This window comes from Notolepis coatsorum (assembly GCF_963971535.1).
Source record: "Notolepis coatsorum genome assembly, chromosome: 5".
Classification (NCBI taxonomy): domain Eukaryota; kingdom Metazoa; phylum Chordata; class Actinopteri; order Aulopiformes; family Paralepididae; genus Notolepis; species Notolepis coatsorum.
This window is the reverse complement of record NC_140169.1, coordinates 98,782,199-98,807,397: the sequence shown is the minus strand read 5'-3', so window position 1 is coordinate 98,807,397 and position 25,199 is coordinate 98,782,199. Positions and strand designations below refer to the sequence as shown.

The window sequence follows — 25,199 nt, the reverse complement described above, 5'->3', positions numbered from 1 at the left end:
GACCATTTGCTGCATGTCCTCCCTACCTCTCCTCCCGTTCTCCCTCTCTCCTCTCTCGGTCCTGCATGGCCAGAAAAAGCTGAAAAAAATGCTAATAAAGATCATTTAAAGTGTTTCCAGAAGTAGGCTATACAGTAATTGCGCAAAATCTGATGCTCCTTCATATAACACATTTTTTTAATGGTTATTGAATGTTACATTTGGACTTGCATTTCATGCAACTGAAAGGAATTTCATGCAACTGAAATGACAAGCTGTTCAAAATAAACTCGTAGCCTATGTCTGCATTTTGAATGAGGGAGGGGTGAGGCCGGGGGTTGGGGTTGGCCCACCAAGTCATTTGAATCCTAGAAAGTGGACCGGGCAGAACATTTATTGGGAACCCCTGCAATAGATACATGATATGAAGCTAAATTCTACTATATATCACCCAGTAGATAAATTATATGAAACTAAATTCTACTATATATCATCCAGTAGATAAATTATATGAAACTAAATTCTACTATATCAGTTTAACCTGTAGCCTGGCAGTGAAACTAGTAGAAACGTTAGTGGATTTCATTAAAGGGACATTCCACCATAGGTTTTCATATTTAAAGGGAGATTCCACCATGGGTTTTCATATTTAAAGGGAGAAAGCACTTTGAACTGCAACCTCTGTATGAAAAGTGCTATACAAATAAAGTTTATTATTATTATTGCACCATGGGTTTTCATATTTAAAGCTGCTGTGGGTTGCAAAGCTGCTGTATGTTGCAACTAGGAGGGTGATCTGTGATCCTGGTGAAATGCAAACAAATACATCCACTATACAGAGAAATTATAAAAGAAAATGAAACATGCCTTTTTTATGCCTTATTTGTGCCTTATTGATGCTTTATTTATGCCTTATTGATGCCTTATTGTTTCCTTATTGGTGCCTTATTGATGCATTATTGTTGCCTTATTGATGCCTTATTGATGTATTATTGATGCCTTATTGTTTCCTTATTGGTGTCTTATTGATGCCTTATTATTTCCTTATTGGTGGCTTATTGATCCCTTATCGTTTCCTTATTGGTGGCTTATTGTTGCTGCTCTAACAATGTAGCCAATGAGGTCCTGGCCTTTCCCTGACAACTTCCCTGTCTCTCTCTCTCTCTCTCTCTCTCTCTCTCTCTCTCTCTCTCTCTCTCTCTCTCTCTCTCTCTCTCTCTCTCTCTCTCTCTCTCTCTCTCTCTCTCTCTCTCTCTCTCTCTCTCTCTCTCTCTCTCTCTCTCTCTCTCTCTCCAGGACTCTGACCTAGTGTTGACCTTTAACCTCTCCATGCATCGGTCGTGGTGGATGGAACACGGTCCAGGCTGCAGGGTCACTCCCATCAGCCCTCCCCCATCCTGGGCCCCAGAGGACCACAGATACATCTCAGTGTCTGGCTGTCTACTGGACTATCAGTTCATAGAGGTGGCTCATTCAGCCCTGCAGATACTACTGGCTGTAAGTACACACTAATTACTACATACTACTGGCTGTAAGTACACACTAATTACTACATACTACTGGCTGTAAGTACACACTAATTACTACATACTACTGGCTGTAATTACACACTAACTATTACATACTACTACTGGCTGTAAGTACACACTAACTATTAAATACTACTGGCTGTAAGTACACACTAATTACTACATACTACTGGCTGTAAGTACACACTAACTATTAAATACTACTGGCTGTAAGTACACACTAATTACTACATACTACTGGCTGTAAGTACACACTAATTACTACATACTACTGGCTGTAAGCACATACTAATTACTACATACTACTGGCTGTAAGTACACACTAATTACTACATACTACTGGCTGTAAGTACACACTAATTATTACATACTACTCACCGAAATGAGATCATATCAGTGTCCTAGTTATGCAGATTGATGCTGACATCCTGGTGAATCATGGCTAAATTAAAGGGGAACTATTTTACTATTTCTTTCACTATTGGGGCACTTTTACACAATTCCTGTGAGTTTATGGAACACCTCTGTAATTTTTTATTTTTTTAATTCATTGTTTTGTATTTCTAATCAAGTCCTCAAAAACAGCATTTTTCTACCTCAAGATCTCGAGCCGTTTTGAGCCTGGGCCCGTTTGAGTTTCGCCCGCAGCAGATTATCACGATAGATTATGCTGCGTTGTGTTCTTGTGTGGTGTCAGTAACCAGGCAGGAGTCAGCACTGCATCTCAGGCTCTTTATTGGCCCTGTTAAAACCAGATACAACCAGGATTAATGTCTTGTCTTATCTTGGCCACAAGATGGCGCCCTCGGTTCACAGACTCTCTTAATACACCCAGAGAGACTCCATTTTAAATCACATTGAAATAGCACATGGAATGAAACAGTACAATAACTCAATACAAAATAACCAATATGAGTCACTCATTCACCTGTTAAAACAGATACATTAAAATAATACAAAACCACTAATAAGATTTACTCATTACCTGTTAAAACCAGATACAACAGGGTTAATGTCTTGTCTTATCTTGGCCAGAAGATGGCGCCCTCGGTTCACAGGCTCTAATGGGAAAATATATAGTGTTGATTGATTGATTGAAAACTTTATTAACAGATTGCAGAATGGGTACAATACAGTACAGCTCAATACACACAATTGTTAAGGGGATGCAGACCAGAGAAAGACTTTCGTCTTGTTTACATCAGGGTCCCCCATTTTCAATTCATCAGTGTCAGGTTGAGGCCTACCCAAATGTGTCACACAGCAAGAGACACTTCTAACTAGCTCCACAGAAAGTGCACAACTGCTCCTCTTTAACATAGATAGTTATTATATACAATCCGGTTCATTGCCCGGCAACTTATCCATACATTTACACCATCATGACGTTCTTTTAACCCAAAGATATGTTTAGAACCACAGAGCAGCTCTTACCTCTTAAAACACCCAGAGAGACTGGCGCGCAGAGGGACGCAAGAGGAAATACGTCACTTCGGCAGGAAGTGACGATTTCAAAATAAAAGACTTTTGATAATAAAATAATAATAATAATAAACAAATTAAAATACCACGTGAGGGAAGGACTATTCATTGAATACATAACAGTATATTACACATATATACCTGCTACACGTTCAGCATCCACACCAAAACAAAGGTACGAGGTTCTAACAAAACAATGAAAAGGGGTGTTTTGGCGAAATTCACAAGAGGAACATATTAACCTGTTACATTCACGCCCCCCGAATTTCACCAAAATCACCCAGCACCAAAGCTGCACTTCAACACTAAGGACGCGCGTAAGACACTGCTCAATTCTGCCCCTCTGGATCAGTCAACATCCTGTTAGCAGGGCAAGAGAGAAATAAAAAGAGAAAAAAATAAATAGATAGTCTACCACTGACCCAAACTGGCACAAGAGACAAAGGACCTAGTCCCCCAGTCGACTCAAAAGTCACCCCCCATAAGAGGTTCAGAGAATAAAAAAGATTGATCAAGTCTCAGAATTCCCTTAGACCAGCACGACGCCTGATACGCCACACCATTCTTGGCACTTATTAAAGAAATGATAGACACCTACTAAGAAAAAAAACTAACCGGGTCTCTAGTGCTCCAGGCTCTAGCTCCATCCCTCACACTCGTCTCTGAGCTATCACTCCTGTAATAGGAGGTCTCTAGCATCTGAGTGTATCAAGAAGAAACAGAAATCCCCCACTAACACCCACTGGCTTTAAAAAAAAATGTACTGGGTCTCTAGGCCCTGGTCTCTAGCTCCACCCCTCACTCATCTCTGAGCTATCACCCCTGTATATAGGAGATCTCTAGCATCCGAGTATAGATAAGAACTAGAAATCAATTACCAACACCCACTACCCTAAAAAATAAATCCTGCATCACAAATTAACCTGCATTCTCACCGTCACCTAAATCAAATCAAATCAAATTTATTTATAAGGCCCGACAACACACGTTAATGTCCCCATGGGCCGTACAGGTCTTCTTTAAACAAGTCAAGAAGAAAACATAACAATAAGTCAAGAACAGAACAAGAACACCATAAGGTCCAAACATTTTTAGATGAATGCAAATAAATGAAAGAATGCAAGCACTCCCAGACATACCCCACGCGAAGGTAAGGAAAAACTCACTAAAACCTAACAATAGGGAAAAAAGCTCCACAGGCAGTGTGGAGGAGAGAAACCTTAGAAGGGCCATTCAAGGGGGGATCTCCCTTCTTAGATGTTGGTGATAGTAGTGTTGCAGACGGACAGTTGGTAAGCATGCACTCATGTGTGTAGTGAAACACAGATGAGTGCATGCAATAGCAACTGAACATTTTGAAAGATTAAAGATAGAGCTAATAGCGATAGCAACTGAACATTTTGAAAGATTAAAGATAGAGCTGATAGCGGATCTATTTGAGGCACAGGGGCGGCGCAAAGAGGGTTACGTCCTCCCCGTCTTATTCACGGGACATTCAACACTCCGGTCATTGCTCAGGGACAGCCGGAGACAGGGAGATAGGGGGCGGCGCAGAGAGGGTCGCGAACTCCCCGACATCATCGCGGGACGTCCGGCACTCCGGTCACCACTACGAGACCTCCGGAGACAGGGGGGCACGCAGAGGGGGTCGCAACCTCCCGGCCTTCATCACGGGACGTCCGACACTCCGGTCAGCACTCCAGGACAGCAAGTCATAGGGGGACAGGGAGACGGGACAGGCGTTAGACAGCTCATGTGATTGTAGTGGGCGGACATAGCAATAGATACAAGTGGTAAGCATATAGAGTAGATATATGAAGTAAGCATATTATGTGAATAGAATAGAAGTACTTAACCCAGCAATGAAACCGCATTGACTGTTAATCTGTTAGCAGTCTGTTAATACTGTTAATCAGTTGACAGGACCACGGACAGACGACGGTGAATAACTGATCCAAGGCCTCGGAGGTGCATGTAGAGCAGTCACTACAATCTTGGCCAAGACCCCGAGGCATCCATCACCTTAGTCAGCGCCAGGAGACGGGCACTCAGAGAGATGGGGGAGGGAAGGGGGGGGGGGGGGAGGGGGGGGGGAAGAGTTAGAGAGTTCCCATGTTTGTGGTGCTGCAAAAGAGCAGACATGTAGTACCCTGTAGTGCCATGTAGTACCATGTAGTACCCTGTAGTGCCATGTAGTACCCTGTAGTACCCTGTAGTACCCTGTAGTACCATGTAGTACCCTGTAGTGCCCTGTAGTACCATGTAGTACCATGTAGTACCCTGTAGTGCCATGTAGTGCCATGTAGTACCATGTAGAGCCATGTAGTACCCTGTAGTGCCATGTAGTACCATGTAGTACTCTGTAGTACCATGTAGTACCCTGTACCCTAATTAAACTAAACAGATTAATCTAAAGGTCAGTCCCCGACCAGGTGAGATCAGGGTAGGTTGAAGGAGAGAGAGAAAAGATGAGTCTTAAGCAGGGATTTAAAAGCTTCGACAGAGCAGGCGCCCCTGATGACGGCAGGTAATTTGTTCCACAGGTAGGGAGCGCGGTAGACAAAGGCTCTGTGGCCGGCGGATTTCTTTTTAACCCTAGGGATCGATAGAAGCCCCACATTTTGTGAGCGCAGAGCACGAGCGGGCGAGTATCGGGAGATGAGATCGGATAGATCGAGCGGTGCAAGCCCATTTAAAATTTTGTAGGTGAGGAGTAGCACTTTAAAGTCAGATCGGGCTTGGATAGGAAGCCAGTGTAGGGCGGACAAAACTGATGTGATGTGATACAATTTTCTAGTTCTAGTTAGTATCCGTGCAGCCGCATTTTGCACGAGTTGAAGATTTTTGATGCTTGAATTAGGTAGGCCTGAAAAAAGTGCATTACAGTAGTCCAGACGTGATGAGACAAAAGCATGAATCAGGGTTTCAGCATCAGCCAGAGTTAAAATGGGGCGAATTTTTGCGATATTACGAAGATGGAAGAATGCAATTTTGGTGACATTTTTTATATGTGCATTAAATGAGAGGGAGGAATCAAAAATGACTCAGAGGTTTTTTATGGTGGAGCTCTGGGATACATGACAGGTATCAAAGTTGAGGGAGATGTCCTGAAACAGGCCTCTGTGGTTTGGGGGGCCAACAATTAACATCTCAGTTTTATCTGCATTAAGGAGTAGAAAGTTTTGCGACATCCATTTTTTGACGGCAAGCAAGCAGGCCTCAAGGTTTTGTAGTTAGGAGGAATCATTTGGCTTAATAGGTATATATAATTGGGTGTCATCAGCGTAAAAATGAAAGTTTATGCCAAATTTGCGTATGATATCGCCGAGGGGTAGCATGTAAATCGAAAATAGCAAAGGGCCCAGGACAGAGCCTTGTGGGACACCACATTGCACTGGGAGGGTCTCAGATGTTAAATCATTATAGACCACGCAGTGTGTTCTATCAGTTAAATAGGATTTAAACCAAGCTAGTGCGAGACCCCGAATGCCAACATGATTCTCAAGCCGACCTAGAAGAATCGAGTGATCGATAGTGTCAAAGGCTGCACTGAGATCAAGCAATAAGAGCACAGAAGTGAGGTTTGAGTCAAGAGAGAGCAGTAAGTCGTTTGTGACTTTGGTAACCGCCGTTTCGGTGGAGTGTAAGGCTCTAAAGCCAGATTGAAATGATTCATTAAGATTATTGTTTGATAAATGGTCAGTAAGTTGCATTGCGACGATCCGTTCTAACACTTTGGATAGGAATGGAAGATTGGAGATAGGTCTGTAATTTTTCAAGATTAGAGGGTCGAGGTTCGGTTTTTTAAGTAGTGGTTTAATGACGGCTGATTTAAAGGCCAGGGGCACCATGCCAGTAGACAAGGAGGTGTTGAAGATATTGAGTAGGGCAGGGCCTAGAGTTGGGAAGAGTTTTTTGATTAGAGTTGCTGGGAGAGGGTCAAACAGACAGGTTGAGGGTTTAGCCGCGCCAACCAGTTTAGAGAGGGCACTAAGTGAGACGTTTTCAAGGCAGCATAGCGTATGACTGGAATCAAAGTCAGGGGGAATGCCCGTCAGAGGTTGGGAGGGACTCTGATTGTTGAGTAAAGCAACAATTTCATCTCTAATGAGGTCAATTTTCTTGGTAAAAAATTTCATGAATTCGTTAGCCGAGAACGCATGGTTTAGGGCACTTGGTTGTTTCTGCGTAAGTTTTGCAACTGTGTCAAACAGAAACTTTGAGTTGTTTTTGTTTTCATTTATGAGCCTTGAAAAATATGAGGTTTTGGCAAGTGAGAGTGCCTTTTTGTAGTTACGTAAACTATCATTCCAGGCGAGGCGGAATACTTCGAGTTTGGTCGAACGCCATTTATGTTCAAGTTTGCGACAAGCCTTTTTAAAGGAGCGCGTTTCCTCCGTAAACCAGGGAGTTAGTTTTTGCGGAGCACGTTTAATTTTAGGTTTAAGGGGAGCGACAATGTCGAGAGTGCTACGAAGGGCGGCATTAAGTTTGTCTGTAAAGAGATCAAGGGGGCCAGAGTAAGAGAGGAAGGGAGAGAGGGTGTCTGGTAGGCAGTTAACTAGAATTGGGACAGTTGAGGCGTTAATACGACGGCTCATGTAGGATTCTACACTGTCTGGGCGAGAAGTATGTCCCACCCTCTGCCATGCTCCTAACCCTCACAGACTAAAGTAGAAAAAAAAACTGGAATACTCAATACTGTAGTAGCAAAAAAAACTTGAATGAATGAAATAATTATATTGCAATAATGGATTGACCAAACAGATCAATAACATTCACATTATATACAATGACAATAACTCAATTTCTTACACATTCAATGGTAACATTATTTACATGACTTTTTTCTTTCTTTTTCTACTATTCCAATTGTCCTTGTCCATGTCAGCCCAATCAGTGAACTGTACACTAAACTGTTCATCAGCCCACTGGCTTACCTGGGCGCGGTCCATGGAACCACCTGAACTTTTTTTCTCCTTTCTTCAGTTGTCAACCTTTTCTCCTTTTTTTTTTTTTTTTTTTGATCAAATATTTTTATTTTCTTTTCTTTTTTCCAACATCACAATACAACAACAACTGTTGTGAAGGATCAGATTAAACCGAATATATATATTTATTTATATATATATATTTAATTGTATTTGTATATCGTTTGATATCCCCTGTATATTCCTTGTACAATATGCACTGAATATCCCTTTAGTCTACTAAACAGCCCATAATAGTTTCATTCTACCATTGGACGAGAACCTGGCGCCAGGTTGCCATACCCCTAGGTCCAAGTTCAATCGTGCCGCCCAACATGTCGTGGCAAGCCCCGGTTCCGCGCAGGAATATGTCGGGCGAAATACGAATGGTACTATTTGTTCATAGCGCATATATATATGGCGCAAGTAAAGTAGAACTTTCTTTTAGTCCAGTTCTTTACCCTCCAACAGAGTGACAGACGCGAAGCCCCCCCACGACGCACGTGTGGTGTAGTAAGGCCTACTTGGCCCCAGAATAGGCATTGAGATATCGTGTAGATTAATAGTTGAATAGTCATAGTTTGGCACTATACCGTCGAGTTGGACGTATTCTATTAAGCTAATAATAGTCTATTTATGTATGGTGCATCGTTCGGTTAGAGTTCTAAAGTTATCAGTACCCCCATCGTTCCTGACGTTATCTGGACGCTTAACCAGGCTGAGCAGACCCCTAGTGGTGCTTGCATCCGAGGAGCTCCGGGCCAGGGCGACCGGACCTGTATATTGGATTACTCTACCCGGACGACGGCGAGCCTTCCACGGCTTGGATTATGCTTTGGGTGCTTTGATTATTCCATGGATAAAGGCCAACACTGCGGAGTGTTGGAACTACCCCCCGGAGAGGACTCCAGGTGAGACGGCGCTCTACACCAGTGAGGTCGCCTCACGTCTCTCCGTTGTGGACCGGCAGCCACCGTCCACAGAGGGTCCAGCTGTATTCGTCTGCGGACCGAGGTTCTGTGGGCACCGTGTTCAAGACTTTGAATTCTCCCAAGACACCGTCGGCCAGATGGGATACCGCCAGCGGCTTCTCTAACCCCCCCCTCCTACTGTCTTACAACCAGCGGGACTCCCCCCCCCGCCCTTAGTGTATCCAGCTATAATCATTTAAGTACCATCGCTATCGTTTCCTAAATATTCCAGGTTGTATACTTACTCCCTGCGTAACCAGAGATTGGACATTCAATGTTGATTTACCTACGAATACTCATTTGCCATAAAAGTGCATATTTCATATTTCAAATCATAAATGTAATTAAGTGAATGTTGTATATACCTTTTGCTATATTAAACCTTCGATTTGGTACATTTGTGTGGATTCGTTTCATCAGGTGGGAAAGTGTTCATCATACTTATATCATGTACTGGATGGCCAGAAGTTAAAGTACAAGAGGTAGTGGTATTAAATATCATATCTAACAATACAGTCAGGGAATTGTACCCCTCAGTTACAATTGGTCCTTCGAGCCGGAGGGTAACTAGTGTAATATTAATATAGTGTTATTAATATTGAAATGGCCTATGATGAACACTCCACGAAACGATCCTCCTAACCTAGAACGCCCGCGGCGCAGACGACAGACACCTCAGTACTTAGAGGCTTACACTGTCAGTCAACTACCTAGCCTTCGACAAACGGTAAACGCGGTAAAAGTAGAAAGTAAAATTATGTCTGACCTTAACGAGCAGGTTTCCCCGACCACAGAGGCCCTAGTAGGTCCTAATGTAACTGACCAAGCTCACGGTGGGGACCAGGAGGGAATTGACATGCCTTTACCCCCCGCCACTACCCAAGAAGTAGTCCCCGACCAGCCCCGGGAGGAAGAAGACCCTACAGAGAGAGAACTCTACACGGAAGAAGAGGAGGAGAGCGCCGAGGAAATAGAGCTCCAGGACTCCCCAACGAGTTCCCCCAGGAGCGGCTCACGCAGGAGCGGCTCACCTCCACAACCGCCTTCCCCCAGCGAAGCGGAGAGGATGCTACAACAGGCGTTCCTCGTCAGCCTGACAGCCTCTACCGAACGCGAACGTCTCCAAGCACAGGCGCTTAGCGAGCGCGAACGTCTCCAAGCACAGGCGCTTAGCGAGCGCGAACAACTCCAAGCGCAACAACGGAGCGAAGAAGAGCGCACACGCCTGGCGATGAGACGCCTCCAGACAGAACAGAATATGGCAAGAGACCGGGCCGACGCCCAGCGCGCCGCTGCCGGTGCCCAAAGAGAAGCAGATCTCACCAAGCGCGAAGTCGAGCGCGACAAGTTACAAGCGCAGCTAATGGAGCAGCTGATCCGCAAGACAACACCCTCTCCCTCCGCCAGGGGTTCAAGGAACTCGTCGAGACAACAGTCAAGGGCAGCGTCTCCTCAACGAGCAAGCGACCCTGAACTTGACCAACAGACCGAGCCTAGACCCCCCGCAGACCCCCTTCCCAGACCGGTCCCAGTGAGACCCAGCTACAAGGAAGGAGCGGCATACACTGCGGAGAAGTTAAATAAACGATTACAGGACCTGGAAGATCTGATAGAGGAAGAAGAGGGAGAGGAGGAGAACCAAGCCCGACGACAGCACAGTACTCCACCGGACCAGGAGGTCCCATACAGTCCAGGCTATACCCCCGCGGCGCTGCGCTACAGACCCCCGACTCTATTCACGGGTGAGCACGACGCACGACCAGCCCCGAGGAATAGCACCTGGACCAGCGGGCCATGGTACCCTGTCAGTACCAGCCCACAGCGAGGCGCAAGAGGGGACTCGCCCAGGAGGTCTCTCCCCCAACGCTCGCCGATGTATCAGCCATCCACGGCGTCATACATTGCCACGCCGTCATTCCCAGACTTCGCCTTTGAGAGTCGAGCACAGTACACGGAGCTCCGGATGTGCTTAGAGACAATGATGGTGGATGTCGCTGATGAACGCCACAAGTATGCAATATTACTGAAGCACCTGAAAGTACCGCGAGCGCACAATATAGCGCTAGCCTATGCCACCTCTTCGACACCATACACAGCGGCCCTAGCGGCGCTGGACCAGAGATATGGACGTATATGGGATTACGTAATCCAAGAGATAAGGCATATTGATCGCCTACCCCCAGCCACAGACAATCGCTCACTAGACGACCTGTCAATCAAAGTGCAGTCCCTGGTAGGGATGCTGGGAGCGCAACGGGAAAAGGGCATGCATGAGCTATACGCCAACTCTAACGTCGAGAGGATTTTGGAGAAGCTGCCACCCGCAAGACAGGAGCGCTTTAGGCGGCAGAGAGATTACCGGGATCCCAACGGCCCCGAGCCATCCCTCCTTGATCTAGCCGACTTCCTGGCGAGAGAAGTCAGCAGCTTACGACTAGATACATTTGGGCGGAGCACGCCAAGCTCCAGAGAGGGACCCAGGAGAATAAATGATGGAAGAAGATCGGTGACTGTCATGCACCAATCAGAGTCAGTACCGAGCAGTAAGAGTCACAGCACCCCCTCGAGAAAAGAGAAGTGGAAGATAGCGTGTCCCTACTGTGAGAAAGAACACTGGCTGTCACAATGTGACCTATTCACAAAGATGAATGCAGAAGAAGTGAGTCAATGGATAAAGTCCAACCGGCGCTGTTATCGATGTGCGCGGCCCCACATGGCAGCCGAATGCCGCCTAAAGAAAAGGTGCAGCCGGTGCGATGGAGCCCATCTAGATATACTACACGATAGTAACAGAAGACAGCCTCCACCTGCACCACGGAGCGGCACCAAGGCAAGTGTCATGTACATTGACCCCGCCAGCAGCAGCGGCGCCCAAGTGCTCTTAAAGGTAGTCGGTGTGACATTGAGCTACCAAGATAAAGTCATGGACACTTACGCCGTCCTTGATGACGGGTCAGAGAAGACCCTTCTGCTCGCCTCCGCTGCGGCCCAGTTGGGACTGCGGGGGAGCAAGAACGAAATGACGATTCGGACAATAAGAAGAGATTTAAAGACGATAAAGGGCGAGAATGTCTCCTTCACCATCGCAGCAAACGAGCAGCCAGAGCGACGGTACAAGATTACAAATGCTTTCACCAGCCAAGAAATAGGACTATCGCAGTACACCTACCCTGTCACCAAGTTGATGGATAAATATGTGCACCTGCGCCAATTACCTATCCCGCTCATAGACGGCGCTACCCCGACCCTGCTGATAGGCTCCGACCATGCAGAACTCATAGTCCCGATTGACCGGGTCCATACAGGCCCCCGAGGCTGTCCTGCAGCAGTCGAGACCCGCCTAGGGTGGACCCTACAAGGCCCCCTCGCTAAATCTCTCAACCGAACAGCAGCCACTAGCTGCCTCCACTCCAGAACGACAGAAGAAGACACCACTCTCCTGCAGCATGTCGAGAGGCTATGGACCCTAGAGACAATGCCCTTTAAGAACGAAAAGAAAGATATTCGTTCTAAAGAAGACATTTACGCCATCAACCTACTCGAGCAGGGGACAAAGAGAGTCACAGTCGGCGGAGTGATGAGATACGCAACTCCACTCCTGAGGCGAGAGGGAATGCCCACCTTTCACGCAAAGAAAGACACCACGGAGCGCTATCTATTGAACACGGAGCGGCGCCTAGCCAAAGACCCCGCTCAAGAGAGTGTGTACCGCGCTGAGATTGAGAAGCTAATCACAGCAGGACACGTAACAAAGATTGACATTAAAGAGGCCGATCAGACGACCGAATCATGGTACGTGCCGCATCACAAGGTCCATCACAACGGCAAGGATCGCATTGTGTTTAACTGCAGCTACCAGATCGGATCCCAAAATCTGAATAAAGAGCTCTTGCCCGGCCCCACACTCGGCCCCTCCCTACTAGGCGTGTTACTGCGCTTCCGCCAGGACAAGGTGGCTATCAGCGGGGATATCAAAGGGATGTTCTTGCAGGTGAGACTAGTAGAGGAGGACAAGCCTCTGCTGCGGTTCCTATGGAGAGAGAGGATCGGAGATGAGAACCCAGCCATCTACCAGTGGGAAGTACTCCCCTTCGGAACCACATGCAGCCCGTGCTGTGCTACATTTGCACTACAGAAACACGTCACAGAGGACCCAGCAGCAGATGAAGAGGTCCAACACAGTGTGAAGAACAGTTTCTACGTGGACAACTGTTTACAAAGCGTTTCGACTCAAGAAGAAGCCGAGGCTCTCCTAATCAAGTTACGCGCCTCCCTGATCAAAGGCGGCTTTGATCTCAGGCAGTGGGCCAGCAGTGACCCGCAAGTATTGCGCAGCCTCTCCTCCGCGGACAAGGCTGCCAGCAGCGAGACCTGGATGGCGACAATCCCAGGAGAAGCCCAAGAAATGACACTAGGACTAGTCTGGCGCTTCAAAACAGACTCGCTCCACTATAGACACAAACCCTTGGCTCCAGAGCAGGGAAGGTCGGCGGCGATACCGACCACCAGACGGAGTGTGTACAGAACACTCGCCAGACAATATGACCCGTTGGGATGTATTCTACCTTACACCACCAGGGCAAAGATGATTGTACGAGCACTATGGGACAAGGACCAGGGCTGGGACGACCCAATACCCGCACACCTTGCCTCAACATGGAGAGAGTGGGAGACGGAACTCCGCTCACTCCCAGGCGTCAATATACGCCGCAGCTACTTCCCATCCACAGTGAGGCCAGAGACATGCGAGATTGATCTACACGTCTTCAGCGACGCCTCCGAAGTAGCCTACGGATCGGTGGCCTACTTGCGTGCCCAAGAGAAGGGAGGAAAGATACACACTGCTTTCATCCTGGCCCGCTCAAGAATAGCCCCACGTAAGCAACAATCTATCCCACGTCTAGAGCTCTCCGCAGCCCTCGCAGGAGCGCATCTAGCCACGTTAATCCAACGTGAACTCACCATTCCGGTGCACAGAACAATCTTGTGGTCAGATTCCACGACAGTACTCACATGGATCAAGTCTGATTCATGCAGATACAAAGTCTTCGTGGGAGTCAGAGTCACCGAGATTCAAGAGTTAACAGAAGAAGCGAGCTGGCGGTATGTGGACACCAAACACAACCCAGCTGACGTCATCACCCGGGGAATGTCTCTGGATGACCTAACCCGTCGCAACATCTACAGTGACGGACCAGAATTCCTCAAGCTCCCGGAAGGAGATTGGCCTACGCCCACCCCGCGGGAAGCAAGTAACGAGGAGGCTGAGAACAAGAAACCTATGTTCTGTGGACTGAGCACTGTCGTCTCCACAGACCCCAACATAGATGACTGCATTACCCTAGAGAGTGCGCAGCAAAGAACATTCCTGCGGCACCACCCAGAGATTCAGTCCACCACTGACATGTCAGCAGCTGACTACGAAGAAGCAGAACTTCTTCTACTACAACGAGCCCAGAGAGACTCGTTCCCCGATGAGCTAGACTGTCTACAGGGAGGAAACCCCGTCCCATCAGACAGCAGACTGATTCACCTGGCACCAGAGAGTGACGCCCATAATCTCATCAGAGTGAGTGGTCGCCTGCGGAGAGCCCCCGATCTACCAGATGACATTAAGTACCCGATCGTCTTGAACAGCCGACACAAGGTCACAGAGCTGATCATAAAGAAATACGTCTCCAGTGATGTAGCAGATGTCGACCCAGTCACCCCCAACACACTCCTAATGGGGCGGCTGGACCCCGCGCTACCCCAGACAATGTACAGGCCTGAAGAAGCGAACGGCCGAAGAATGTGGAGGTACAGCCAAGTACTAGCTGACAAGTTTTGGAGCAGCTTCCTACTTCACTACCTACCGTCTCTACAGACCCGCCAGAAGTGGGTAAAAGAGAGAGACAATTTGACAGAAGGAACAGTCGTCATGATTATTGACCAGTCACTACCCAGAGCTATGTGGCCGGCTGGCCGCGTAAGCAAAGTGATCACCGGTGCCGATGGCAAGGTCCGAGCAGCTGAAGTACTCGTCCAAGGGCGCACTTACACACGTCCCGTGGCGAGGCTCATAGAACTGCCCCGACTCCCAGATACTATCGATGATGACCATGACCCCATGACTTTGTGAGTTGACTGACCCTTACAGCGGACCTTGAGTGGTAGACAGTGCGGTTAATCTGTCTCTGCTTAGCTAATTAGGTGGGACTAATTAGGGGGCGGCTGTTGTGAAGGATCAGATTAAACCGAATATATATATTTATTTATATATATTTAATTGTATTTGTATATCGTTTGATATCCCCTGTATATTCCTTGTACAATATGCACTGAATATCCCTTTAGTCTACTAAACAGCCCATAATAGTTTCATTCTACCATTGGATGAGAACCTGGCGCCAGGTTGCCATACCCCTAGGTCCAAGTTCAATCGTGCCGCCCAACATGTCGTGGCAAGCCCCGGTTCCGCGCAGGAATATGTCGGGCGAAATACGAATGGTACTATTTGTTCATAGCGCATATATATATGGCGCAAGTAAAGTAAAAAAAAAAAAAACTAAAAAACTTTCTTTTAGTCCAGTTCTTTACCCTCCAACAGAGTGACAGACGCGAAGCCCCCCCACGACGCACGTGTGGTGTAGTAAGGCCTACTTGGCACCAGAATAGGCATTAAGATATCGTGTAGATTAATAGTTGAATAGTCATAGTTTGGCACTATACCGTCGAGTTGGACGTATTCTATTAAGCTAATAATAGTCTATTTATGTATGGTGCATCGTTCGGTTAGAGTTCTAAAGTTATCAGTACCCCCATCGTTCCTGACGTTATCTGGACGCTTAACCAGGCTGAGCAGACCCCTAGTGGTGCTTGCATCCGAGGAGCTCCGGGCCAGGGCGACCGGACCTGTATATTGGATTACTCTACCCGGACGACGGCGAGCCTTCCACGGCTTGGATTATGCTTTGGGTGCTTTGATTATTCCATGGATAAAGGCCAACACTGCGGAGTGTTGGAACTACCCCCCGGAGAGGACTCCAGGTGAGACGGCGCTCTACACCAGTGAGGTCGCCTCACGTCTCTCCGTTGTGGACCGGCAGCCACCGTCCACAGAGGGTCCAGCTGTATTCGTCTGCGGACCGAGGTTCTGTGGGCACCGTGTTCAAGACTTTGAATTCTCCCAAGACACCGTCGGCCAGATGGGATACCGCCAGCGGCTTCTCTAACCCCCCCCTCCTACTGTCTTACAACCAGTGGGACTCCCCCCCCCCCCTTAGTGTATCCAGCTATAATCATTTAAGTACCATCGCTATCGTTTCCTAAATATTCCAGGTTGTATACTTACTCCCTGCGTAACCAGAGATTGGACATTCAATGTTGATTTACCTACGAATACTCATTTGCCATAAAAGTGCATATTTCATATTTCAAATCATAAATGTAATTAAGTGAATGTTGTATATACCTTTTGCTATATTAAACCTTCGATTTGGTACATTTGTGTGGATTCGTTTCATCAGGTGGGAAAGTGTTCATCATACTTATATCATGTACTGGATGGCCAGAAGTTAAAGTACAAGAGGTAGTGGTATTAAATATCATATCTAACAATACAGTCAGGGAATTGTACCCCTCAGTTACAACAACAATACATAAAAAGACTTCCCAAGACAGTAACTCAACACCACATGACAAGACAACAACTGATACAACTATACAGTGATCATCCTAACATGGACACTCGCTCGTTCTCCCCCCCCCCCCCTCCCCCCGCTCACCCCAGGACCTCAACATGAGTTACACTCATAATACATCACAATACATCACTCAGCAAAAAAAACAAAAATCAAAACAAACATTTCCAAACTTATATGCGTTCCCTCAACTTTGCCACTGTAGCCAACCAAATTACGATATCAGATTCCCTAACCCCTATAACACGTGCCGTGGATATCTCCAAATAGATCACGTCAAGATAGGTGAGAAACCATACCTTTGGACAGAGTCTATCTGGATGAAACCAACGTGAGGCAATCAATTTTTTTGCGGCTGTGAGGCCGGCCAAAATGAGTTTTTTCACCTGTATAGAGGTCGGTAATTTAGAGAGATCATTCAGTAATAATACAGAAGGAGATACAGGTATGGTTAGGGAGAAAATGTCTGAGAGCTGATATGTAACATTTTCCCAAAAAATCACAACAGGAGGGCATTCCCAGTACATATGCATAAATGTACCTGTGGCGCCATTTGGACACAAGGTACATAGAGAGTCAGGTCTGAGACCCATTGAATTCAATCGTCTAGGGGTTAAATAAGTCCTGTGAATAAAATTTAGATGAATCTGTTGGTGATCTGGGTTGTGTGAGGATAACCGAACATTTTCCCAGACTGCATCCCAATCAAAATCTACATCCAACTCCGGAACATCCTTTCTCCAAATCGTATCCAGGGGGAGCTCTTTATACGAGGTCATGAGTAAATGGCGATAAAAGTCAGAGACAAAGCCTCTCGATGTCTCCTTGTCATAAAATAACTTGTGAAAGCGGTGATGCACTAGTGGAGCATCCCATGGCACACCATGAGCCTTCAGAGCTGCTCTTATTTGTAAATAAAAGAAAAAGGAGGTTCCGGGGAGATCATATCCGTTGGATATATCCTGGAAAGATCGGAGGCCAGAGTTATCAAAGATATCCCCCAATGTGTGGATACCTTTCTTTTCCCATCTAGGGTACCTAATAGGTTGTTGTTCAATAAGGAGAAGATTGTTATTAAATAGAGGGGAATGCGTGTGCCATTGATGGCGGTTTGTACCCACTTTCTGAGTGTCACGCCAAGTTTGGATCACATGTGTGATTAAAGGGCCAAATCTTAATTTACATTGTTTAATTGATATGTTGGTATACACAATATCCTGAAGTCTATATGGGGACACCAACTTCTCCTCCAATGGTCGCCAAGAAACAGCTGCTTGAGCATCAAACCAAGTGATCAAAGGTCTCAGAGAGAAAGCCTGAAAATAATATTTAAAGTCTGGAAATGCTAAGCCCCCATTGAGTTTACTTCTTTGGGCAGTTGATCTCTTCAAGTGCGGGCGTTTATTGTTCCAAACGAATTTATACGAGGCAGAGTGCAATTTCTGCCAGTAACCAACAGGAGGAGGTAACGGGAGCATGGAGCTGATAAAGTTAATTCTGGGTAAAATATTCATTTTAATTATTGACGCACGGGCCTGTAATGAATTTTTTAATTTGGACCATCTGTTAAAGTCATTCGTAATCCTGTCACCCAAGCTGGAGTAATTATACCTTACCGTCTGGCCAATAGTGGGGAATATTTCAATCCCGAGACATTTAAAGTGCTCCACCATAAGCATGTTTGCCGGTAAGATGGTAGCCTTCGCAGGCTCATTAAGTGGAAGAAAAGCTGATTTTGGCCAGTTGATCTTAAAGCCGGACAGGCTGCCGAATTCATCTATCACGCCGAGCAGATGAGGTAGAGAGACGGAGGGATTTTGCATAAACAGGAGTACATCATCTGCGTATAAGCTAATATGATGATGTGTGCCCTGAATTGAAATAGGAGACATAATTTGGGATTGTCTTATGTATTGAGCTAGGGGTTCGAGGGATAAAGCAAAGAGTCCGGGACTAAGAGGACAACCCTGTCTAGAAGAACGCGAGACAGAGAAGAGTGGCGAACAGAACTTTCCCGTTAAGATCATGGCCGAAGGCTCAGTGTATAGAACTTTGATCATATGAATGAAACCCTCACCCAACCCCATCCTTCTGAGAACTGCCCATAAGTAAGACCACTCCAATCTGTCAAATGCCTTCATTGCGTCCAAGGATATGACCGCTGTAGGGGCTGCAATATCCTTGCTGGCATTAATCACGTGCAGTAACCGTCTGATGTTGTCAGTAACCAGGCGGCCTCTTATGAAGCCGGTCTGATCAGGGTGAACTAGAGATGTCATGTGCTTTTGAAGTCTGGTGGCTAGAACCTTGGCATATAGCTTAAGATCGGCTCCGAGGAGACTTAGGGGCCTGTAGCTGCCACATTCGGTGGGGTCCTTATCCTTCTTGAGTAAAACAGATATAAGCGCCATATTGACATCTCTAGAAAAATTGCCCTCTTTGATTGAGTGTAAGATCATTGAGAGTAATAAGGGGCCGAGTACATCCCAGAATGCAAGATAGAGTTCCGGTGGAATGCCGTCCCATCCGGGAGCCTTGCCCCGTTGCATATCCGCAATCGCCTCTCTAAGTTCAACCAGCGTGATAGGTGCAGCTAACAACCTAGCACTATCTTCTGAGATCTGTGGTAGATTGATTTGATCAAGAAAATCCTCCAGCTTGGTATGATCAAAGACCACCTCTGACTTGTACAGATTGGAATAAAAACAGCGAAATGTATCATTAATCTTTTTTGGGTTGGTGGTTACCTCCCCCTGTTGGTTCTTAATGGAAGGGATATCCGCAAATTGCTCACTGGCACGTATCTTCATAGCTAATAGGTGACTAGGCCTGGAGGCGTGAAAGTAGTAGTGCTGTCTTGTTCTGTGCATCTGAAATTCAGATTGTTGTCTTAAAATGGAGTTAATCTCTTTTTTCACTACCTTAATTTGAAGCTCCAGTCGATTAGAGTAGTTGTGCTGCAAGGAAGAGATCAACATGGCTTGAAGCTTTTCCAGTTCCTCTAGCTTGGAGAGACGTCCCTTGCGGAGATTAGATGCAAAGAGAGTAGTGTTACTTCTGATAAATCCCTTAACCGAATTCCATATGATTCTGGGGTCCTGTACAGAGCCAACATTAAACTGTAGGAATTCAGTGAGCTTCTCTTTAAATTGCAAGTTAAACTCTCCGTTTTTCAGAAGTGTTGAGTTAAAACGCCATCTAGGGGCACGGGATGTTATTTTACTGAGTGAATACCTTTGTGGTCTGAGAGTGCTATGGGCACTAAGTCAACATCAAAGCTATCAAAGAGATGTGGGGAAGAAAAAACATAATCAATTCTGGAAGAGGTCTTATGTCTCGACGAGAAGAAGGAGTAATCCCTCGCAGATGGGTTGAGCGAACGCCACATATCAATTACCCCTGTGTCCTTAGACCAGGCCTGTAGGGCTGTGGTAGCTTGCTTCTGATCAGAGTTTTCCGCGTGATTGGATCTATCGATCAATGGATCCCAAACTGCATTAAAATCAGCTCCTACTATTAAAGAGTAATCAGGTAGTTTCAACATAGCTGAAGTTAGTACAGCATAAAAGTTAGCGTCATACAAATTAGGGGCATATGCAGAAATCAGCGCAATTTTCCGGTTAGAGCATTCTATTTTAGCAATAGTGATTCGACCATTTGCATCAGACCACACATCTAACAGTTTAATATTCAAATTTTTCTTCGCCACTATGGCTACCCCTCGGGTCTTGGTGCCAAAAGAAGAAGAACTTATGTTATGATAAAATGTATTTGCCAATTTTGCATTATCCGCCAATAAAAGATGAGTTTCACTCAGCAAAGCCAGATCCACTTGCTTCCTCTTTAGCCACGTTAGTACACTTGTGCGTTTATGTGGTATATTGAGACCCCCTGTATTCCAGATCAGGATATTCAAATTAGCCATAGTCTAAAAGGGATGCAGTCTGGTTGAATGTAATTCGTTTGGAGTAGAAAACTATAATAGATACATATTCACTTGTTAAGGTTCCATTGAGTACCGAGCGTGAGCGTGAAAACAAAAATAAAACGGAGCGAGTCGACTGAAAAGAAAAACAAAAAACACAATCCCCCATTCCCTCCCCCCTCCCCCCCACTACTATAACTTCTCCTATCCGGAGATTAAGCTGCATCCCACCTGGTCGTCTGCAAACTAAAACGCAAACAGCCAGGTAAAAAGCAGACTTCCTTCTCAGTGGCTACATGCCACGCTCCCACAACAGTAACAAAAAAAAGTATAATTAAATGCCTCTAAAAGGTAGAGAGGAGAAAAAAAAAAAAAAAAAAAAAAAAAAAAAATAATAATAATAATAATAATAATAATAATAATAATAATAATAATAATAATAATAATAATAATAGTAATAATAATAATAATAATAATAATAATAATAATAATTATTATTATTATTATTATTATTATTATTATTATTATTATTATTATTATTATTATTATTATTATTATTATTATTATTATTATCATTATTGTTAAACCGTAGTGGTTTAATTAAGTTTAAACAAAGAGTCCTAGAACAGGATCAATAGTAATGTTAATGTTAAGATAGAGATATATAAACATATATGCACATACACACACACACACCTACAACTGCATGATAGCAGAATGATAACAAATGGGCAGCACATCCTGCAAACTGGGGAGGGCGCAACATTGACTATTAGTCTATTGTTTCTTAAAGTTCGCTCTTAAAACTCAGAGCAGAGGGTACCTGCCAATGTACAGTTTCCTCCCCCTCAAATGTATGTATTCTCCTGTATGTCATAAATGTATGGTTGCCGCAGCACTATATATCTGCATGTAACAAACGTTTATGAATTAAGATTTGAAAATGAAAATGAAAATGAAGCTAAATAAATTAAATGCAATTCCTACATGCTGCACATACATACGCTGTAAATGGGCTTTTGGGTGAAGTAATAATAAGTGCATGTTTACACCTGCAGCCCAAGCATATACGCAAAAAAAATATATACAGAAAGAAAAAAGAAAAATACTTTAGATGAAAGAATAAATGCTGTATTCATGTTGCACTTACAAATGCAGTGGGGCTTTAAGCTAAATAAATTAAATGCATTCCTATACATGCTGCAAAGTTGTAAATGGGCTTATGGGTGAAATAATAATAAGTGCATGCTTAAACTGTGCATTCACACACACACACACACTGCACGAATGCATGTGCATCTCCTTTTTTTCTTAACACCTTATCTAATAAAGTATTTGATTTATTCAAAATGCCCCACACGGCAGAGAGTGACCAACTTGGAACAAAGGCGAGCTTCAGCTTCCCACGGCGATCGAGACGACATCGATGGCAGATGAATCCGGGTCACGGCACCAATGTAACCGATGGATTATGCTGCGTTGTGTTCTTGTGTGGTGTCAGTAACCAGGCAGGAGTCAGCACTGCATCTCAGGCTCTTTATTGGCCCTGTTAAAACCAGATACAACCAGGATTAATGTCTTGTCTTATCTTGGCCACAAGATGGCGCCCTCGGTTCACAGACTCTCTTAATACACCCAGAGAGACTCCATTTTAAATCACATTGAAATAGCACATGGAATGAAACAGTACAATAACTCAATACAAAATAACCAATATGAGTCACTCATTCACCTGTTAAAACAGATACATTAAAATAATACAAAACCACTAATAAGATTTACTCATTACCTGTTAAAACCAGATACAACAGGGTTAATGTCTTGTCTTATCTTGGCCACAAGATGGCGCCCTCGGTTCACAGGCTCTAATGGGAAAATATATAGTGTCAGGTTGAGGCCTACCCAAATGTGTCACACAGCAAGAGATCGTCACTTCTAACTAGCTCCACAGAAAGTGCACAACTGCTCCTCTTTAACATAGATAGTTATTATATACAATCCGGTTCATTGCCCGGCAACTTATCCATACATTTACACCATCATGACGTTCTTTTAACCCAAAGATATGTTTAGAACCACAGAGTAGCTCTTACCTCTTAAAACACCCAGAGAGACTGGCGCGCAGAGGGACACAAGAGGAAATACGTCACTTCGGCAGGAAGTGACGATTTCAAAATAAAAGACTTTTGATAATAAAATAATAATAATAATAATAAACAAATTAAAATACCACGTGAGGGAAGGACTATTCATTGAATACATAACAGTATATTACACATATGGCCTTGTTGATGGCAGAGAGACGGCGGGTGAAATGAGGAGGCAGAGAATTTTGCTAAAGTCCACTTTTTATTCAAGCAAAAGTGAAATAACAAAAGGCTTGAATGGAATCAAAAACGTGCCATGAACCAAATAGATTCCCGAGACTGTGCCCTCAGACCTCTGGTTCAGACTAAATTCACTACAATTAAAAGCATCTCTCGGCTCCTCGCTGTCCGTTGGTTTCCGTCTCGCTCGTCTTGGTTCACGTCCAGTAGGGGAAAAAACATGCGTCTGTCCGTTTGTGTTCGCGCTCTCTCCCTAAACCGCTAGCTTTAAAGCTTAACTCCTCCCTAATATTACGTCAGGAGGGGCAGACCTTTTTAGAAGAGAGAGAGCTTCTGATTGGATGGGCCTGTGTAGCGGCCGTTTTGAAGCTCGCCTACACTTCTGATTGGATGAGACTGGGTAGCGGCCGTTTTGAAGCTCGCCTACACCGGATATTCCCTTCTAAGGGCATACTTTGTTGGCTTTGAATAGCCTGAATCTTGGTCTTAGAGAATTCTTCAGTTTTCACGTTTTAAATGTATCTGGCAAATTAGATTTATCAAGTTATCAATCAAAAGTAAGGTTTATTTTGCTTAAACCTCTAATGTAGCCTTTCTGTTAGGCAGTTCCACTTATCTTAAACCTTATATCTTGAATAATGGCCAATTTAGCCTTAATTTAATCCGTTTAGTATTGTAAACAGATTAATTGCTATACCTTTGACGCTAGGGGTACTTTGTAAATCTAAATAACTGTTTTTACTAACATTCTCACCAAATTTAGTGTTATTCTTATCAAATTAGCTCATAGCTGTCTCCTCATGAGAAATAGGAGCGGCTCGTTCCTTTGAATCAAATTGGCTTTTCGCAGCTGTCTCCTGAGGCCAAAATAGAAGCGGCTGGTTCCTTTGAAGCTGAAACAACCCCCCATGTTAGGTGACTGTCCATAGCCCGATACTGCCTGCAGGGAAGTAACACTAGGGCGTTTTACTGCTAGAGTAAACAACCCCTTTGTTACTTCACCTCAGCCCCATCAGCTAGTATCGGTCTTGGGGGGGTTGCTGCTTGCTAGGCTACTTCTAGTCAATTTCTGCATAATGTGATATTACTAAAGTGGTGTGGTGCACTGTTACCATGTTTAGTAACGACCTGTAGCGGACGGTAGACCTGTACATTATACATTTGAGCTTGGGAAAATCCACTACATGGACATTTTATGAAAGCTCAGAGTTGTGACATGGTGATGATGTTTTTTTAAAACAGCTTTGTTTTGTAAAAGGTTTGTTTTGAAAGTTTGTTTTGTAAATTAATAATATATCCAAGGAAAATGTTGATATTCCCAATGGTCTCATCTGTTTCCTCTGTCATTATGACTTATTATGACTTGCATGTAGTTAGCTAAATCGTTAGCCTTGGTGGCTTCAAGACCAAGTTGCCTAACAACGGTGTCCTCACGACTTTAACCCCTTGAAGCATGTTGTGTACTCAACTTCCCATGTCCAGACCACAAACTCACACGTTCCAGTTGAAGGCAGCATTTGTCTTCATGCACATGTTGTTGGTGACCAAATATTATCCCCCCCCCCCTCTCTCTCTCCCTTGCTCTCCCTCTATGTCTTTCCCTCCCCTTTCTCTCTCTCTCCCTCTCTCACCCTCTGTCTCTTTATTCCCCCTCTTTCTCTCTCTCTCCCTCCCCCCTCACTCTCTCTCCCTCCCTCCCTCTCCCCTCCTTCCTTCTCCCTCCCTATCTCTCTCTCTCTCTCTCTCTCTCTCTCTCTCTCTAGTTGGTGGGTTTCATATCTGCCTGCTACGTGGTCAAACTAATTTCAGAAGAAGAAGATAGCTGTGAGTACACACACGCACACACACACACACACACACACACACTGTTGTTGTTGTTGTTGTTGTTGTTGTTGTTGTTGTTGTTGTTGTTGTTGTTGTTGTTGTTATTATCATCAGTAATAGCAATTTCCTTGGTTTGTCCAGTTGACTTCATAGGAGGGTTTGATTCCTACGGATACCAGGGACCTCAAAAAACCTCTCACCTACAACTACAACCAATGTACATGTAAGATTATCTGTCTGTCTGCCTGCCTGCCTGCCTGCCTGTCTGTCTGTCTGTCTGTCTGTCTGTCTGTCTGTCTGTCTGTCTGTCTGTCTGTCTGTCTGTCTGTCTGTCTGTCTGTCTTGTCTGTCTGTCTATAATATCAAGCTATCTATCAAGCTATCTATCTATCTATAAAGCTATCTGTCATTCTGTCTGTCTGTCTGTCTGTCTGTCTGTCTGTCTGTCTATCTATCTGTAGCAGGGTGGATTATCCCTGCTTCGTGGGAACGGGTGTGCACAGTCACTGG

At 45.0% G+C, this 25,199-nt stretch overlaps 1 protein-coding gene across 1 annotated transcript; it reads left to right on the top strand.

Annotated features, from left to right (window-relative positions):
• Positions 1-1,308: 1,308 nt before the first annotated feature.
• LOC311228060 (sodium/potassium-transporting ATPase subunit beta-1-interacting protein 2-like) lies at positions 1,309-24,916 on the top strand (the record flags this gene model as incomplete). The annotated part of the gene is made up of 3 exons (XM_084313965.1): positions 1,309-1,476; positions 24,629-24,689; positions 24,831-24,916. The coding sequence occupies 3 exons, from the start codon at positions 1,309-1,311 to the stop codon at positions 24,914-24,916; spliced, it is 315 nt and encodes a 104-aa protein (XP_084170091.1).
• Between the last annotated feature and the right edge of the window lie 283 nt (positions 24,917-25,199).